We start from the raw sequence: 19,594 nt of genomic DNA on the forward strand, positions 1-19,594 counted from the left end.
CTGCCAGCTCCCACACTCTGTCTGCCTGACTGCAAGAGCTTCCTTTTTTCTTTTTTTTTTTTTTTTTTTTTTTTATTTCCGCCAGTAGCTATTTATTGACTTTGGTGATGAAATAGTTTCATCATATAAACCAAAATGACAGTGAATGGGATACCTATGGGTTAGCATTAGATCCAAAGGGAATGCCCCTTCAGCATGATATGTAATGTGCCTTGCCATTAACTGGCAGCAAAGCTGGCTGTTGTGCTCTCAAAGCACTGTGAGTGCTGCTTCTCCCCTCCTGAAGAGATGCTGAGGCAAATTTTTTGTCTACCCCCAGTCTTGCAAGTGGGTAAAATGATCACTAAAATATGATCAGGTGTAAAGGCATCAATCGCAACAATGCAAAATTTCTGTAGAGACCATAAAGAAAGSTTTTCCTCTTATCCTTTTAGTAATTAAAATAACAGAAAAAGACATTTGTTTCTTTTCACAGCAGTGTATTTCTGTATTTGTGGGAATACTCTGGGGTTGGATTTTGCATTTTGCAGTGAGTACAGCCAAACAGGAAGCTGGAGGTGCAGGGATTCTCATCTCTCCTGGTTTCTGGGTTGCTGTGCATGGCATAAATATGAATTAGACAAGCTCCCTAGGAAATCTCCATAGCTCTGGGGACTATTTCTGCTGCCAGGAGCATTCATGCACTACAGGACAGAGCATTTTGTGCTTCTGCCTCTCATGCCTTTAAAGAACTGCGAGGAGAAAATCAATCCCATTGTATAAAGCTGTTGCATCCTATCAGAAAAGCTAATGCAGTATGAATGTGTTGATGCACAGGGAATCTGGCAGTGGGATGAAGAATGATTTCCCTTCAATTCAGCATTGAAGTAAAGCCTGCAGAGGATTCATTGTCAAGTTCATGCTGCCCATAGCTAGCTATTGGGCCAGAAGTATTTACAAGTTCAAGTGTACGTGTTTAGAAAATAGGGTAGTTTGCGGCTGTGGATGCTACTAATCTATGTCGTGGGAAAGTTCAGCATTATTAAAAGGGCTCGCCTTGGCATTTCTTTTTGCTGTATTTATTACTTATTGCTCTGAATCTAGCTCATATGCCTAATTCAGTGCAGCACTTTCTCTGATATATATAGATAAGCATCCATAAAATAGATCTGGGATGGATGTTTTGTGGAGATCTGGGTGACAGTGGAAGGAAAGAGAAGGAATGCAGGAAGATAAGGGAGGAGGCAGAGTGGTTTAGGGAAACTGGTGCTGGTTAGACAGGAGGGCAATGGGAACTCCTTCAAGCTGTGAGTTATACACACATGTATCCACCTTGCCTGAGAAGGTAAAGATTTCACCCCAAAGGCTGCAGATGCAGACAGAAGCATGTGGTCACGTCAGTGAGGAAGGGAATGGAAGAGTCTGAACATGGAACTTGCAGAGAAAGGAGGTTTTGTTGAATGGAGAATTGCTGAGTGAAGGGAATTCTGCCATCCTTTAAGTATGAGAAAGCTGATGTTCACCATCGCCAGAATGATGGAATTACAAGAATTTAACCTTTTTGTAAACAGTTGTTTCCATTTGTTAGGCATAATACTGTGTTCCAAGACAGGCTTCTGTCAGTCATTCTATTTTTCTTTCCATTGAAGATTAACATGACCTTGAGTGAAAGGTTTCCTCTGGGGGGAGGGGAGAATAAGAAGTGCAGGAGAAAATTTGGTTAAGGGAATGCAGCTACAATTTTTTCCACTAAGGACAAAGTGAACTGGAGTGGCACTGTAGTGAATTTAAAAATGTAAGCAGAATGTTTGCAAATAGAAACAAATAACCCTTGGTAGGGGTGTGTTACTCATGGTCCAGAAAAGCTTCAGCTTATTTCATGTATTGTATGAAGAACAAAATACTAACATGTTAAACTGGGACTGCCTTTGTCTTTTTTGGGGGGAAGAAGGAAGCAAAGGGGGTATTTGTACCCTGATATGAATTCAGGCTGTTCAAAGTGTTCTAGTAGAAGCTTTTTATAATAAACAACAATGAAATTAATAGCAATCTTTTTGCAYGATAACATTTCATAATAACATAAAATAACAATCAAACCTAACCAAATTAGCCCATGCAAGCTCTATGTAAGAGTTCTGTGTTCAGATACTTCATTTAGTTAGGATTGCACCCTGAATGGTGAAAATGAACAAGAACACACACACTAACTATGTGCCAAGGTAGCTCCAAGCTCAAATCCTTAAAACCTTCCAAAAAGTTGCACTTCTGCCAAAAAGCAATAAAGAATAAAAAGCTATGTGATTGTCTTATGACTTTAGACTTGGGTCTTTTATGACTTTTTTTGTTACTGAAGCTGCTGCTTGCTTAAAGGTCAAATTATACTGGCTAGTGAAAAAAAAGGCAGCTAAAGTGGTGAATATTCTCTGGAAAAAGTATGAAGAAGATTCTAGAAAGGTCTCTTAACTTTTGGGAGATATGTATGTTCAGGTTGAAGGAGGAATTAGGAAAAAAAAAATTAAAAAGGAAGATCTTTGTTCTCAGAATAAACCTACTGTGGTTAGCTCAGCTCTAGGGCTGTCTGTGGTGTGTTGGTGAGGACTTGAGAAGATGTCACAGAAGCTCACTGAACAGCAAAGACACACTCCAGAGAATTATTTCTCAACAGGAAGCAGGATTTTTGAAAGCAGTGTGATCCTTGCATACAAACAAACAAAAGAAACAAAAAGCCTCCTTGCTTTCTGTCCTTGCCCTCTGAATGGCAGTGAATTCATGTTGATTTACATAAAGAGGAAGTGCTGTTCCAGTGCTGAACCACTACTGGAACCACTGCATTCTGAAATTCAATGAACTACACTTATTCAGGGTCCCTACACCTGCATTCTGTGCTTATGACTTGCTTTTCATGAATATTTAGAGCCTACGGTGCATCTGTTAACTGATATTTCACTCTCCTATACAGGTTGACCAAGCCTAGTAGTATTTCACTGTTCCAGGAAGAGTTTAGAGTAAACAACATTTGTGTCTAAACCAGAGGACGTTTATTAACTTGATTAAGCATATGTATAAAATGTGCTTGGGCTCAAATATCTATACAAGTACTCTGAGGAGGGTGAGAATACATTATCTGGAGGTGTTTTTACTGTTTATACCAGGAGTAATTTCCTGTGCATTAATAATGTACTTTATGTTCTATACTTTGGGGCTGCAATATGTTTCTTGCTTTTTCATTTAGCTTTAATGTCTCTGGTATATTTGACTTAGGCAGTGATTAACAATGAAGTGTTTAGGGATTCTGTTTTATATCCTGATCTTTAGTTATGCTACTGAACATTTCCATGGAGATAGATTTACCCTTGGAAGGCTGCAACAACTTGTGTATATGTAACCTGCAAATAAAATTACTCCAGTCATTGCCAAACGAAGTAGTGGCATTCCTGCGGCCTGTACGTCGTGGCATAAACCCAGGCTTACATTGCAGGAGGGTGGCTTATTCAGGCGCTCTGTGATGTGTTTCTTGCTGATCCTTAAAAGCAGATAAGGATGTTGATTAGTTCTGTTGGTGGAATCTGAAACTGCAGAGTCACTGCACAAAGGGGAATGCTTTGGGCTCACTTTGTACCTATCTATGTTTGCAGTTTCCTGGACAGAAGAATCCTGGATGAAAATCTTTGCAGACATTTAGGTGCAGTGGCTCCTTAGGTTCAGCTGGTTTATCAGAGCCTTTTAATTTATCTGAGAATTCCTTTTAGTGTTATTAAGAACTTACACAGGGAATACTTAAATGACAACCAACCCTCCAGATCTCGTGAGTTGTTTCTTTGGATTTTGTTCCAATAGTGGCTCCTCAGGTAGCCGTGCAAGCTTCTAAGCAAAAACAAAACAGACCTGTTTGTTTCTTGTCAGTATTTTTTTTTCAGCAAAACCTGAAGGAGTACTCTCAGCCCTTCTGTGAATTTGCACTCCCCTTAGTGTGTGAAGAGATCTAAGAAAAGAGATCTGAAAAACCCGTTAGCATTATGAGTTGCTGTATTATAATTAAACTTGGAAAAAATGGTGACAGAAGTGTGTATATTCTTCAGTTCTACTCACCTAAGATGTTTCCTGCTGTTGAAATACAAAAATGAATTATGCTTTTGCAAATGGCTGAGAATTGCAGGTCCTTTCAGTCAGAGAGGATAGTTATAACCACAGTCTATAAGTAGAGCAGCATGGCTGATTCATTAGTGAAGTAAAAGGATACTAACAGATTAGAGTGTCCTTTAAGGAAGTATCAAATTTAATTTGAACCCAGGGTCAGTGATTGGCACTTAGAATGCATCTTGTTGAAAATTTTCCTATTTAAATAGGAAATACTGATGGAGGGTTACTTATAGTTTTGCTTATTGAATAAGTCCCCCAAAATCAGGGTTCTGAAACATTTTGATTTGCTTAGGCACTAATCCATTTGTTACTTATGGAATATTTTAGAAGGCTTTAGTCTCTGTTGTCAATGACATAGATACTTTGCTGATTAAGTTTGTGTAGAGGGATGATAAGCATGAATTACCTTTTGATTTCAGGTTGACACTCATATCCATGCTGCTGCCTGCATGAACCAGAAGCATTTACTGAGGTTTATTAAGCACACGTATCAAACGGAGCCTGACAGGATTGTTGCAGAGAAAAAAGGCAAGAAGATGACTTTAAAACAAGTCTTCGAAAGCCTTCACATGGACCCCTATGACCTCACTGTAGACTCTTTAGATGTCCATGCAGTAAGTAGTAAAATGACAAAACAAATGGGATAAAGCTAAGTTTCCCAAGTGCAAAATTCTAGTTTCTACAATGTTTACATGATAACTTACTAAATCAGAATTTGACTTCATGCATTACATGGCATGTTTGAAAGAAGTTATCACAGGATTTTTCTTTTCTGTGCCTTTTATTGCTAGGCAGTTTTATTTAGAAACTTCTGTGCATTCTTAAATCCACAGTTATTTGGGTTTTTCCCTTCTCCAGGGACGTCAAACATTTCATCGATTTGACAAATTCAATTCCAAGTACAATCCAGTCGGTGCCAGTGAGCTGAGGGATTTGTATTTGAAGACTGAGAACTATATTGGTGGTGAATATTTTGCTCGTATGGTCAAGGTAAATAAGTTTCAAGCTTTTCCAGTTGTAGAGAAATGAAAGTTTGGAACAGATTTGTGATGTCATAATTGTATTTAGAGCTAACACTATGGCCAAGTGATTCCAAGTATTGGGCTTGCTCCAGCAATTTCTCAGAGGAAAACCTGTGCTAAGTCAGCCCCTGCTGCTTTCTGAATAGTGTTAAGAGTTAGAAATACATACATAAGCCGTCTATGAGTTCAAAACTGAGTTGTGGATAGTTTAAAACTAATGAAGAGCATCTGAGGTAAATTCCCTGGTTTAATGTTTTGTTAGTATTTAGTTGGCTACTGCTACTTGCTAGGGAAGTGCCTCTGCATAAATCTGTATATGCACATGCATGCAACAGGCTTCAGATTAATTTCTTAGGACAAAAAAATGAGTAGTTTTTGTGAGTCAGCTCTAAAAAGTTCAGAAGCATTGTCTATAATTTCTTACTATAAAATTGCTTACTGGCAAAGATTCTGGGTCAGATTCTCCATTGTACTGTATATTTTATATAGATATTCGTTGTAGTTTAAATAGCCTAATTCTGGTTTATCAATTTTAAAAATAGTTCTGACGAAAGTGTTAATATAATGACTGCACAAGAACATTGTCCTCCAAAAGGAAGTGTTAGAGTTATTGCCAGTTATATATGCTGTTAGTTGTACTCAAATGCTGTTGCAGATAGCTTGCTAGTAGAATATTTAGATGCCTAAAATAAAACAATGGATTGCTTTAAACAGAAGATTCCCTTTCTCTTTAAAGGGTGCCAATATAGTTATGTCTGCTCTGAGAAAAATGCAATAATACATATATTTCTATCTGTAAATGATCTTAGTGTCCATATTAAAGCAAATATATTTATTACTTACTAGGAAGTAGCCCGTGAACTAGAAGAGAGTAAGTACCAGTACACAGAACCCCGCTTATCCATTTATGGACGATCTCCAGATGAATGGCTGAACTTGGCAAAATGGTTCATTAAGCATAAAGTTTATTCCCCTAACATGCGCTGGATAATTCAGGTTCCCAGAATCTAGTAAGTAATCAGGAGCTCTTGGTAATCTTAATAGTTTGAAATCATACCAATGACTTCATTTCTGATAATACTGAGATGGCTTATTAGCGGTCCTGTAGTTCTATTTATGAGCAATAGCTTGGAAGACTTTTTTTTGACTATTGGTGCAATCTTCCTGACAGTCTGGGGGTGGAAGAGAGGAGATGGGGTTTGAATCTGCTCTTTATGAAAATATTCAAAACTACTGTGAATTATTTCTAAGTCTGAAGACACTGAAACAAAAAAAATTAACTGGGTGAAACCAAGCTGCATTCAAAGGCAAGTTAAAATACAATTTAGTACTAAGAATAATTCAAATCTTGAATTCCATGAAGGAGTAAAAAATGCTCTGTAAAACTGTTATAATCAAGATTAGTGACTAAATGAGAGTGAACTTGGAAACAACCCAGACTGATGATTTCCAAGCTTAAATCCTTATCAGTTGTTAGTTTTTAAGCATCCTTTGGGACATTATTTCCTTTTTTCCAATACTGTATATTGTAATACAGTCTCCCCTGATAATTTTGTCAGACTTAGTAGCTGAACTTCATGTTTTGAAATGTCACAGTTGGAGTATGGGTAGGGAAGGAGTTGTCACAGCCACATGTATCCTCCAGAGTGTGTTTTTCATTGGGTAGAAAGTTTCGCTACAGAAGAAATTAAAGGAGAAATTTCTGACATACATGGCACAATCACCACTTTGAATGTCATGCACTTAAAGGCACATGGACATATGATCCCTTTTTTCTGAAAGGCTCACTAAAGCAGAGCATTCTACTTCCATTTGGAGTAGCTATAACTTTGGAAAACAGATTTTTTCATGAGAGGTAGTTCCTTATCTCCCTTTAGTACATGGATGTCTGTAGGGGAAAGGGTCACTGCTCTAAGGCAGCATCTACCCCTGCATGCTGTCTCTGTTTTTGGAAAACTCAAGAGCTTCAGCAGAGCCTGGATGAAGCACAGTGCCTGGCAGTGCAGGAAACAACACAGAGATTATCTGCCCTAACATAAACTTTGAATTTCTGAATCCTGGTGGAACTGAAGCTGTAGAATGTACACAGATAACAGTAAATATGGAAGTGAAGGACAATACAAGTTTATTAAAGAATGTGTCTGTTTTCCCCCTTCAGTGACATATTTAGGTCTAAAAATATTCTGCCTAGTTTTGGGAAGATGTTGGAGAACATCTTTGTACCTTTGTTTGAAGCAACAATCAATCCCAAAGACCACAAGGAATTGCATCTCTTCCTCAAATATGTAAGTATGTTTGAACTTTCTGTCTCACATGAAATGGATCCTCTACTACTCACTTTTTTTTTTGTCCACAGTTGTTCCCAGACACTAAAAAATCTTCTTTCTCCACAGATTGCTTGTATTGTTGTTTCAAAGCCTGACATACAATTTAATGAAATTCTGACTGAGGTCCTGTTGTCAAAGAAGCTGTTTATTTCCTCAGAAACAACTAGACAGCTATTTATTTGTCCTTTCRTTAATGACCAAAAATGTTTGCATGCTCTTTTGCATCATCATCATCCAGGATGGGTAGTTTGAGCCGCTTCTGGACTGGCCTCCAAAAAGGAGGCAGCTGAAAGGAAGCATTGTGTAGATCCTGATAGAACCCAGGGGAGAAGCAGGGTTGTGGCTACTGGGACAAGGTTAACACAGATTTGGGGTTCTGAGTGTACCCCAAATCAGAACTCTGAGGTTTGCTGGGAGCCTCTTGCTTTCAGCTGCTCATCAAAGAAAACAGATGAGTTCAAAGGATTATAGTCTAGACCTTAGGAGTCTTGCAGCTCTGTAAGCCCCTGCAGGGGCCTGAAGGCTTTTGTGCACCTGGGCTTCCTGTTGGTCTCAGAAGAAAAAATAGGTAAAACTTTGAGAAAACATGTTATTCCTGCTATGTGCATGGTATGGTGGGATGCAGAGCAGCAGGACTGCAAGGAAAGGGAAGGAAACAAAGGAAGAGGGACAGTATGGTTGTTCAAGTCCTGAAGAAAGAGTGAGTGACACTGAAGTTTGATTCTTGAAACCCTTGATTTCTGTGAATCTCTTCCCCCACCAGGTGACTGGCTTTGACAGTGTTGATGATGAATCCAAACACAGCGGCCATATGTTCTCTGACAAGAGTCTTAACCCTGACCTCTGGACCAGTGAGAAGAATCCCCCATATAGCTATTATTTGTATTATATGTATGTGAACATCATGTTGCTAAACAACCTTAGGAGGTCAGTAGACACTTTTCTCTTTTACAAGATATTTGTGTGTATTTTGGTGTTTTTTAATTCCTTAAAGCTGAATATACCAAACAAAACAAAATAAGGAACCCCACAAAACTTACTTTCTGACCTTTGTTTGCTTTACAGTGGATTCCTAAATACAATGTACCTGCCTCTTGGTGGGCTGCTGTCTCCTGGTGATTTAAGACACAAAGTTGTGTTGTGACACACTTAAGGGCTTATAAGGGCTGCTGCATTTGGAGACAAAGTAGGACACAATTACAAACAGCATATCCAGCTGCCTTCCTTCAGCAGGCTTGTTGACTCACTCTGTTCTACTACTTTCGAAACCAATGTCTGGGCAAGTAACACAGGGAGTTGTGTGAGATCAGACTGTCAGAGCAGATTTTGGCATCAGGCTCAGTAAGGCCTGAAATTCAGTTTGAGGTTATGTTGCTAAATTTGCAGCTGACTCATTGAGTGACCTGCACAACTGACTCCAGCTGAGGCACAGTGAGGTGATCCATTGATACGAGTGTCATCACTTACCCTGCAAGGATTTGGTTCATTGTTATTTAGAAAACGTTTGGGGATTTTCTTATAGAAGGTGCACAGATTTGTCGTTTTAACATTTTATCCAAGTTGGCAATCCAAATGTTATTTCTTCTCTCCCACTGCTACTTCAAGCATTAATGTCTCCATCATCCTATGTGAAAAAAACTCTTAATAAAAACACCCACCTTAAATTATCTTGCATGTGCAATAAACAGGCAGTTGTTACCTTTAATTCTATAATGTAAAGGACATACTACAGCAGATATCCAAGTCATCCCTTTCTCCTGACTTCCTGTACATTCTCTGTAGTGTACATGCTTTTTTCTATTCCAGGGACAGATTCTGCCAGAACTAATGCAATTCTTTTTTTACCTCAAGATCATTTTAACTAGTGTATTAAAATGTCCCCAGATAATCATTAATTATTCTTTACAGCTAAGTGAGATACTGATGCAATTCACCAATGAATCAATACAACTGTTCACTCTGTTAAACATACCTAATATTTGAGTCAACACAGCCATGACAAGAGTGTTTTATATTTTTGGTAATATTAGTGAAGATGGATTACATCCCCTCACTAGGAGAAAGGTTACTAAACTTCCACCCTAGAATCACCTTATATTCAAGCATTCCTTGTTGAAATTCTGTTTTAAATATCTCCAGATTCTTATGGAGCATTTGTCAGTGCTGGCTAACAGGGTCTATTATAACCTCAAACTCAGTGTCACTTTTAATGTAGATGATAACATAATTCTAGAATTACAGTATGAAGTCTGGTGTAATAACTAACACTCCTACATTATCTCTGCTTCTGAGGGTTTGGTTTTATGCTACACTTAACCTGGTGAGATGGCAGGCTCTCATCACATTAGGTAGCATTAGCTAACTCTTGTCAATGTGCTTCTACTTCCTCCCTCATTTTGAACCAGTAGTTTTGCAGACAAAAGTTGCATGGATTTACTGAATTTTCCATCTGTCAGTACCCTCAACTGAAATCCATTCAGCAACTAGTCATGCATTGGGGAGACAGTTGCTAAATGAGAGGTAACTGGGGAAGGAAAGAAAACACAAAGATGTCTGGTGATAGAAGGGGCTTGAGTAGAGGCCCACTACAGGTAGGCCTGGTTAGATATCCCATCAAACTGTATGAGAAGGGGTAACTTTTAATTTTCTTCTTTTTAAATTCACGTATTTCTGGCAATTATATACCAAACAGATAAAGACCAATGCCTTTTTGTAAATGGAACTTGCTTTTAATCTCCTCAGGGAAAGAGGCATGTGCACTTTCCTGTTTCGACCTCACTGTGGAGAGGCTGGGTCTATAACACACCTTGTTTCTGCCTTTCTGACAGCAGACAACATCTCTCACGGATTGCTTCTGAAGAAGGTATTGCTTGCTTGCTCCTCAACTAATCACTGTGTGCTCCAGCATCCATCACTGGTTCAGACACAAGTCACCAAATCGACTTTTATCGGGGCAGCCCAAAATTAATTTTAGGCTGCCCCATTAATTAACGTTCTTAGCAAGGCAAAGTAGCTCTTCAGTTTGGTTAGAAACTCCACCTGGAATACTGCTGGAGGCTCTGAGGACTCCAACACCAGAACACATGGACCTGTTGGGGGGAGTCATGAAGATGCTCAGAGGGCTGGAGAACCTCTCCTGTGAGGAAAGGCTGAGAGAATTGGGGTTGTGCAGCCTGGAAAAGTGAAGGCTTCAGGGAGACCTTTTAGAATTTTCCAGGATCTAAATGTGGCTTACAAGAGAGCTGGAGAGTGACTTTTTGCAAAGGAAGGTTGTGACAGGACAAGGGGGAGTTCAAAAGGGTAGGTTTAGATTAGATACTAGGAAAAAATTCTTTACTGTGAGGGTGGTGAGGCACTGGAACAAGTTGCCCAGAGAAGCTGTGGATGCCCCATCCCTGGCAGTGTTCAAGGCCAGGTTGGATGGGGCTTTGAGCAGCCTGGTCTAGTAGAGGTGTCCCTGCTCATGGCTGGGGATTGGAACCAGATGGTCTTTAAGGTCCCTTCCAAACCAAAGTATTTCATGAGTCAATGAAATAAATAAACTCAACTGAACTTCCTATTCTTAAGCTACAAAAAGATAGCTTTTCCTGAGCAAGTATTGTCTATGCCTATGAGGAAATAAAGCTTTGCCTTCATAGGGAAGATCAACTGTTTAGGTAGGTCAAAGACTTGACACCTGGTTTTGGTTACTCCAAACAGAACTAAAATTAGTTAAACTTGCCTAGACTTGCTACTAATCCTTGGTTTAGTTCCAAAAAAACTTGAGGAGCGCTCTAGTTTTTTCTGTATGGGGACAAAGGTAATTTTCTCTGGTGCATATTTCTATATTTCAGGTTCATTCAAAAGCTCTTTAAGGGTTTGATTATTTTGATCAAGAAATTCAGCATAGCTGTTTGACACAGTATTTTAGATAGAACTCAATTATTATGACAGGACAAATAATTCCTGGCAGTTAATAAAAACCATCACTCAACCCATCTGCAGGGCACGGTTTCATAATTAAAATAATTGGTCAGTGGGTGGCAGACCTGTACTGAGTTTACCATAATTTTTCAGGAGTTCCCTTATAAGTGAGATTTTTCTGTTTAATGCTGCAAAATTCTCTGTATTTTTTCAACATAACCAATAACAAAGAAAAAAAATTGCCTAAAATCATGTCTGATACTATGCCCACAAATAGTAATTCCCAAAATTAAACCCAGACAGAGTAGCACTAAAGCATTGTGTGACCAAAGCTCTCCTGCATGGCGTGGTGTAATAAGATGGCATAGCAGATACTAATAATAGTAACAGTAATAAAGGTACTTGTTAGGTTCACAGGTTGCCTAAGGCAAACAGTAATAAAGATGAGGTGATCACAGATTATTTATATTATGCACAGCAGCAACACGTGACTTCTCATAAATTAAAACTTCCTTCGCTCCTAAAATTTACCCATAGGACTGCAGCTTTGAAAATAAAAAAATTGCTTAGCAGATTTTGCCCATCTGTTTTCTGTGACTTTCAGGTTTTGGGGCAGAGTATGCAGTTAGTATCAAATGCAGTTCCTGTAACAGTCATATATATTTACTAATCTACTGTAATATTAGTCATCTTATTTAAAAAAGATGACATCTGTATTTAAGAACATAAATTACTTTATAAAGATCAGTAAGATTTAAAATTCAGACTTTTAAATATTTTCCAGAGTAGTTATAGTTTAATGTCAACCTGATTTTTTTGATCTTAGTCTTCCCTCTGTAATGCTGTTTCCATTTTACCCAAGGGAAATCCTTCTTTTCTTTCATCATACCACAGTACTTTAAATACTGACTGTGTTTTGTTTTGCAGAGTCCTGTCCTTCAGTATCTTTATTATCTTGCACAAATACCCATTGCTATGTCCCCACTTAGTAACAACAGCCTATTCCTCGAGTACTCAAAAAATCCACTACGGGAATTTCTCCATAAGGGACTGCACGTCTCCCTCTCCACAGATGATCCTATGCAGTTCCATTACACAAAGGTAAGAATTGCAAAAAGCATTGGCTTTGAATTTGGCAACAGCACCACAAGGGTCCAGAATGACCTGAAAGCTGCTTGTGTTTCATTGCTTAGGACATAGTGTCGTGTCTTTCAGTCATTTCATTCATTTTCCCCCCTCATTCTCTGTCTACTACTCACTGTTAGGCTTCCAAAGGAAATGTCTGATTTCCTAATTATGTTTCTTTTGTACTCTTGCCTCTCCAGTGTTGGCTGTTGAAGTATAAAATGAAGGATGAGGCTGAAGGGAGGTTTGAGCCTTCATAAACAATCCTCTAGAGTGCCAGGAAAGTCCAGTTTCCTTACTCTAATAAGTCTGGGGAAGTACATTACAAAACCATGATGTGCAATCTCAAGATGACATCTGAGCTGCTTGCTCAGTGAAGTGAAACAAATTCCTGCCTTTGGGTGGCCTGGCAGGACAGGAGTGCCTGGTCACTGGCTGTGTTGTTGACCTCGTTGTGTGGTGGCTGGCACTGATTTGAGCCATGCTGTGCCCAGAGGGGCCTGCACATGGCTCAGCTCCGTGTCCCAGGACAAGCTGAGCTCTGCCGGCCTTCCCTGGGCTGGCTGCTGGCTGGGACACGGAGCTGCTGCTGGATGGAGCATGGATGCAGTCACAGGGAGTGTGGAAGGTCCTCAGCTGGGACAGCCCCCCTGAGGACAGACCCACCCACCTGGTGTGGAGGGCCAGAATGAGAAATTGCCCTGCTACCTGTCCATGTGCATATTCACTAAAGCTTTACAACTAGGTGCTCCAGGGTGTTTGTGTACCCTGGGGTCTCCTTTGGAATAGCTTACGAAATGTCTCTAGGGATCTGGACCGTAGGCTGCAATTTCTTAGACGAAGCTAACTGGATACTCAGTGCCTATTAATTATTAACCAGTAGTCCTTGGGAAATTTGAAATAAACAATTCTGTTCATAGTAATTGTGATATTTTAAGTTTTAAACTTCTAATTTTTCACAGCTGTCTAAAGAGCATGTATAAATTCCTTGATTAGTAATGAGTGCATATCCCCATTTATCTCTTATTTACCTAGAGTGTAATATTAAATGTATTTTGGTGCTGCAGGAAGCTCTCATGGAAGAATATGCTATTGCAGCTCAGGTGTGGAAACTCAGTACCTGTGACTTGTGTGAAATAGCAAGAAACAGTGTTCTACAGAGCGGATTATCAGATAAGGTAAGTACAGCTGGAAAACCGAATATTAGGGCGCCCAGAAGTCAATAGTCTGAACACTGAATAGCAGGTGCTGCGTGATATATTTGTGCACATCCTTGTCCTCTTTTCTAGAAATAGCCACAAACCATCGGCTATGCAGTCTTATATTACAAGCAAAGTATTAACATTACTTTTCCCCATTAGCTTTGTTTTGGAAATCACAAAATATGTAGAGATCAGATGCCTTTTTATACTCAGTTCTCCTTCCAGATCCAAACTTTTAATTATTTGAGTGATATCCCTCTGAAAGTGATTTTCTACATTATTTCTTAGCATTAAGTAAAAACAAACTGCCTGTCATAAGCAAGACATGTTTTGATTAAAAGGGAGTACTACAGAAAATATTCTGGTTTAGATAGGCAGTCAGATTAAATTCCCTTTTGGCTTTAAAATTCTATACAGCCAAGGTCTTCTCTAGGACTTATTTTACAGTATCCTATTTCTATGTCACTTTTGTACACTCCTCTGAATGAAATGGTATGTGAAGGGGCTTCTGAGTATATTCGGTTGTTTCTTCCAATATTCCCTAGTGACAACTACTCATTTTCCTCTTCTGCAACATTTAACTAACAAAAGAGACCTAAGCTCCTTTTTGCCCTCTCAGATTCAAGATGTGGCAGTGAAGGCTGAACACAAGCACAGAGGGTTTTAGCAAGCCAGACTAAGTGCACTTTAGAGTGATTATATGGATAAACTTTGGCCTTAAAATCTCCTAAACTGGTTAAGATTCTGAGGAAGAGTTCAACAGCCAGCTGGTTGAAACTGCTCTTTTCACTAGTACTGGGCTCATTCAACTAACAAACACTTACTTCTGCAATAAATCAAAGCAGTTGGACTGACTTCTCCCTTTTGACGTTTAATCCCATTCACAGGAAAAACAGAAATTCCTGGGGGTGAATTATTGCAAGGAAGGGCCTGAGGGAAATGACATTCGAAAAACAAACGTTGCCCAGATCCGGATGGCCTTCAGGTACGAGACTCTGTGCAATGAACTCAGCTTCCTGGCTGATGCCATGAGAACAGAAGATATTTCTACTCTGTCAAAGTAGTTACAAACTCAGAGAAACCAGAACATGTCCCTTCTAAGCAGGATAAGATGCTAATTAACATCAAATCATCTGCCTGATGCCACCAGGACTGAACAACACAGAAACAAAAGGAGTATGTAGAAGGTAAACAGCGCTTGCTCTCATCTGTTACTGCATTATTCTCATCGCAAAGATTTTGGTTTTTATGAACATTAGGCTTTTTAAGATTGCTGTAAATATTAAATGCAAACTCAGAATCATGTACTATTTGTTTCATACTGTCTTAACTGTGCCCTGCAGTGTAGCCTGGGAAACCAGAGAGAATATGCATCTGTGCTATGCACCTGAGGAGCCTGCAGCCCTGCAAGGCTCAGCACCAGTCATGGCTTTTAACACTCCTAAGTTTAACCCTTTATTCATTAGCAGTTTGTTACGGGATGCAGAATTTTGAGGCTACCCSTTCATTCTGGAAGGTATTCTCACAGAGTTTTTAACTTTATGTTTCAGCAGTTATATTGGAAAACAAGAAAAACCAGCATCGGGTAATCTTGTCCTATGACTAATTAATTCGTGTTGTTATGTAGGATGTCAGCGAAGAACAGCAGATGAGTGCTTTTTAATCTAGCACGTGCAAAACATGGTGTCAAAGCACAATTATACATTGTAATGAGACTAATTATATAATGAAAATTTTGCCTTGAAAGTTGAGAACACTTTTTTATTGCTTTGTAACAGGAATATGTGGATATGCCCATTCAAATGACTTAGAAATTTATGCAGATAATTCTGGTTGCATGTAAAGATAAATTTTTTACTTGAAAAAGGGAAGTGTTCTTATGAATCAGTCATAGAAATGCCAGACCTGGGTTCTGGTCCTACTTCTGACATATTTTTACACATTTGTTTTAGTCTGTATTTTAGTCGACTACAGCTGAATGGGAAGTCAAGCTGTCTATTTATACAGAAGCCAGCCCACTTGAAATCTGTCATTTCAAATCATGGTATGTTATGTTAAACTATTTATTTAGGAGGAAGTGGTTAGTAAAATACAGCTACTGGAGTATTTATGACTTTCAATCTTTTTTCAATTTCATTATCCTTAAGACACAGTACTACTACTTCAGAAAGTATTCAAGGTAATATGATAGCACATATGTACGGTAGAAGCTGCACATGGTTTCACACAAAAAAAAAAAAAAAAAATGGAGGCCACAGGCAGCAGAGAGTGTGGATGCCTGTGAATCCAGCATTGCACTACTCAGTTCAAAGGCTTGAAGTCCCTGAGGTCCTGCAGGCAGGATCTGAGCCCAGGGTTAGAGGCCTGGCTCTCTAATATCCTGCATAGGGACACCAGGCTTCTTCAAACAGGCATTCAGTATTAATACATAAAGAGCAGATAACTGATACTGGCCCATCAGGCTTCACCTGACCTTGAACCCTGCATGTTGTGCTACATCAGATGTCTTGTACCACTTGCACTTCCTGGGCCAGGCCCTTCTCCTGGGTCTTGGGCTCCTACAGCCTTTCAAAAGCTGAGGTCTCACTTTCCCTTGCAAATGCAGCCAAAAGTGGCAGAGGTGATACCACCAGTACCAGACAACTCCTTAATGGCATGAATGTATGTATATACATACATACATACACACACACACACACACACACACACACATATATATGCATTGAAGACACTCTCCTCAGGCTATGGCAAAGAGATAGTTTAAAAAGCTGTCCCTGTAGGTATCTCTTTGATGTCCCTGCTGTTCTGAATGGAGATTGTAAGGAAAAAGCACTAAAGTAGGGAAGGAATTCCTTATCACCTCCTCCAGCTGTGTGGCCTTGCAAGAACCCCTTGAGAGAGAGAAAGCTAAAGATGTTAGGAAGCAGCCTGGAATTAAGGCTGTTCCAAAGGAATCCAAGGCACAGAAGGGAGAGTTCTGGCCACCGACTCACCATCACAGTTAGCCAGTGTCATGCAGAGGGAGCRGCAGTGATTACAGAGGTTTTTCATCCAAAACCAGGGCTGCAGACAGGACATGGGAATTTGTCTTCAGCTCTTCAGTGCTCCAGCCTAATATCTGCAATGTGGCAGATTTTGCATTCCTTGTACACCTAAAAATCATGTGAAATCACATTATGCTGCCCAGCTATATGAGAATAAAATTGTCCCAAGTTCTCAAGTCAGCAGCCCTGTCAGCCTCACTGTTAGGAACTTCAGCAGTTCATAGAATGCTATCTCAGAATTGGTGTCATTTGCTTAGGATGAAGTTTGAGAAAGTGGTTTAAGCTGTTTAGCTGCATAAAATGAAAATACCTTGTTTTCATCACTATAACCTCCTAATAGTTATCAATGTAACATTATTTGGGAAAAAAAACATCTGCATCCAGGCTAAATAAGCAACATGCTTGGTATGAAAAATTTCAGTTGTATTTCCATCTGATAAATATTGCTTTACTTGGGTTGTTTCAACTGAAGATTGCTGTTAGTGCTGCTTTTGTTGTCACTTACGTTTCTTATTTAGTTTCCTTAAAATTACACCAAATTTATATATGTTTAATACCTTTTCAGCTTTCCTTACCTCAGGTTCTAGTAGGTCTGTAGCTATTACTAAAAAAAGCCAAACTGGATTTGAATATTCAGTGAATGGACAGTAATTGGGATTCTGACAATAACCACAGTAACACATAAGTGGTCATGACCACAAGTTCTGCTTTCTGTGCTTTCTTGCGTGCTGCTTTTAAGGGGAAATTGGGCTTGTAGTATTATATTTGAGGAACTATAAACAGACATACTTTCAAGCTTCCACTACTACATTTCTCCTGGACATCCTTCAATTAGGCAAAAGTTACTGATTCCCAAGTTCAGTTCTTAAGCTTCGCCTTGTTTTCTTTTTTAAAGTTGCACTTCTGTGCTAATGTGAGTCTGTTCAGAGTAACCTTACGGTCTCAGGCTGTGGCTAGAATGAAAATGTAGATCCAGCACGAGTCAGTGCTGCGCACACAGACACCAGTGCAGAACAGGGCAGTGGCTGATCCCCGCTGACAGCACTGAGGTCAAACCTGGTTAGAACACAGCTGACTCAAACAGAAAGGGGTGGAAAGAACATCACTGCAGCTTGCAATTGGTGCTGCAGGATGAAAGAATATCCTACTTTCTTTTAACCTCACTGGGAGTAAGGTCCAAACATTATTCAAGGTATCCTTAAATCTGTTGGCTAAAAAGCCTTTTATACTTTCAATATGAGTTCATTATGTTTACTTGATGTTTATAACCTATCAATCTGAACAGTTCTTTTCTGTTCTGTTACTTTAGCAAGCTTAAGGCATTTGCTCTGCTACTGGACAATACATTTTTTTCTCAGCCTAAAGCCACCTTATTGTCTCATATCATTGTTCCTTATGTGTGGCTAAACATCTCTTCTCTTCACCTAGTTAAAATTCAAGTCTGAAAAGGTGTCTGTAAAAACTGCTTTTTCTTTCTGTGCCTGGGTTACATGATGTTTATCTTTTGCCTCTTGTGGAAGCATTAAACATTACACTAATAAATGAATTGTAAAAGAATATGGTTGTGGGTTTTGTGCATGTACCCCTCAAAAAAAATGTAGCTCTTTCAAATCTTCACATTTAAGCAGAACTAAAACCCTGTGCATTTAAACTGACCTAACCAAAACATAGCTTGAAAACTGAAAATCCCCAGTGGTGACCGAGAAGACAATAAGCACTATTTAGAAGTGACAAAAGGCTTATCTGGCTTAAAACAGTTTAGTGCTAATGAAAACCAACCATTCAGACCTGGCGTAACGTACTGAAAGTGAAATTGTATTGCTGCCCCACCACCTCTTGGTGCCCACCCTGCTTCCCTGCACATCCAAACTGGGCACCAGGGCAGGGCATGCAGCAGCTCTTACTGATCCTGGAGCCTCATCTGGATATTGAGCTGAGAATCAAGTTACCAAACATGGAAGCAAGAAAGCAGTCCTGACACTCAGGGCAGAGTAGTGTAAGCTGTACTGTGATTCTGCAACTAGACACAACAACTTTATCTGACAAAAACCAATTAAGCAGTCAACAGGTGACATTTAAATAAATAGTATCAATGGAGATACCCTGCTACAGTCACCACGACTTCTGAAAAGTTTAACACAAAGTATTTCTGTAAGAAAAGTGGTAATGATTTTCAGATGAAGATGAAAGCATCACCTCTTTCAGCATACAAACTCTGTATTTCTGTACATGAGCAATACAAGTGATGCACAAGAGTACAGGTTCATCTGTAACTGAAGAATGTCCATTTATCCCCCACACCTCTCAAAGCACTAAACACCACTGTCAAACAGCACAGAGAACAGTCTGTGTAATAGTGAGACACCACATCACTAGTTCATTCATCATTCACCATAACTAACTGGCACTGTCTCACATGAAAATTATTTTTTGAAGATCTATTAAAATGGGTCAGAACCACATCACCATGGAAGCACAGTATCCAATTCCTACCTTCTTACACATACAACTTTCAAAAGTGCAGGTTTCCACTTACTTTAAGCTTACTTTGTGAAAACATCTTGCATTCTAAAATAGCACTTTGAACCCAAGAAGAGTGCTCATTTAGTCACCTATCAGATTGCATTCTTCATTCCAGCAGGCACACACTGCGCAAAGTACTATCCAAGTTCCCAAAACTGGAAATTCCTTTTAATATTAGTCCTATAAGCCCCATGCCCACTGTTTATTATTTGAATCTTGACAGGTTAGTGAGGTAAGTAAAGTTTTGCTAATGAACATCTTTGTAGCTCAGACAAAAGCAGAATGTGCTGTCCCACCCCTCATGGATGTAACATTGGCTGGCTCACAGT

General features: G+C 39.4%; 1 protein-coding gene across 3 annotated transcripts in view; it reads left to right on the plus strand.

Annotated features, from left to right (window-relative positions):
• Window positions 1-18,291, plus strand: part of AMPD3 (adenosine monophosphate deaminase 3) — a 33,491-nt gene extending 15,200 nt beyond the window's left edge. For all 3 annotated transcript variants that reach the window (XM_057369746.1, XM_057369744.1, XM_057369745.1), the window contains 9 exons: window positions 4,539-4,733; window positions 4,978-5,109; window positions 5,988-6,151; window positions 7,300-7,426; window positions 8,232-8,395; window positions 10,211-10,331; window positions 12,299-12,472; window positions 13,564-13,674; window positions 14,586-18,291. In XM_057369746.1, coding sequence (XP_057225729.1) covers window positions 4,539-4,733; window positions 4,978-5,109; window positions 5,988-6,151; window positions 7,300-7,426; window positions 8,232-8,395; window positions 10,211-10,331; window positions 12,299-12,472; window positions 13,564-13,674; window positions 14,586-14,762 — 1,365 coding nt within the window. In that variant the 3' untranslated portion in view covers window positions 14,763-18,291. The remainder of the gene's footprint in view (window positions 1-4,538; window positions 4,734-4,977; window positions 5,110-5,987; window positions 6,152-7,299; window positions 7,427-8,231; window positions 8,396-10,210; window positions 10,332-12,298; window positions 12,473-13,563; window positions 13,675-14,585) is intronic.
• The last annotated feature ends 1,303 nt before the right edge of the window (window positions 18,292-19,594 follow it).

The sequence above is a fragment of the Malurus melanocephalus genome, unplaced genomic scaffold (assembly GCF_030028575.1).
Source record: "Malurus melanocephalus ecotype Western Australia unplaced genomic scaffold, MMel_1.1 scaffold_114, whole genome shotgun sequence".
NCBI lineage: Eukaryota > Metazoa > Chordata > Aves > Passeriformes > Maluridae > Malurus > Malurus melanocephalus.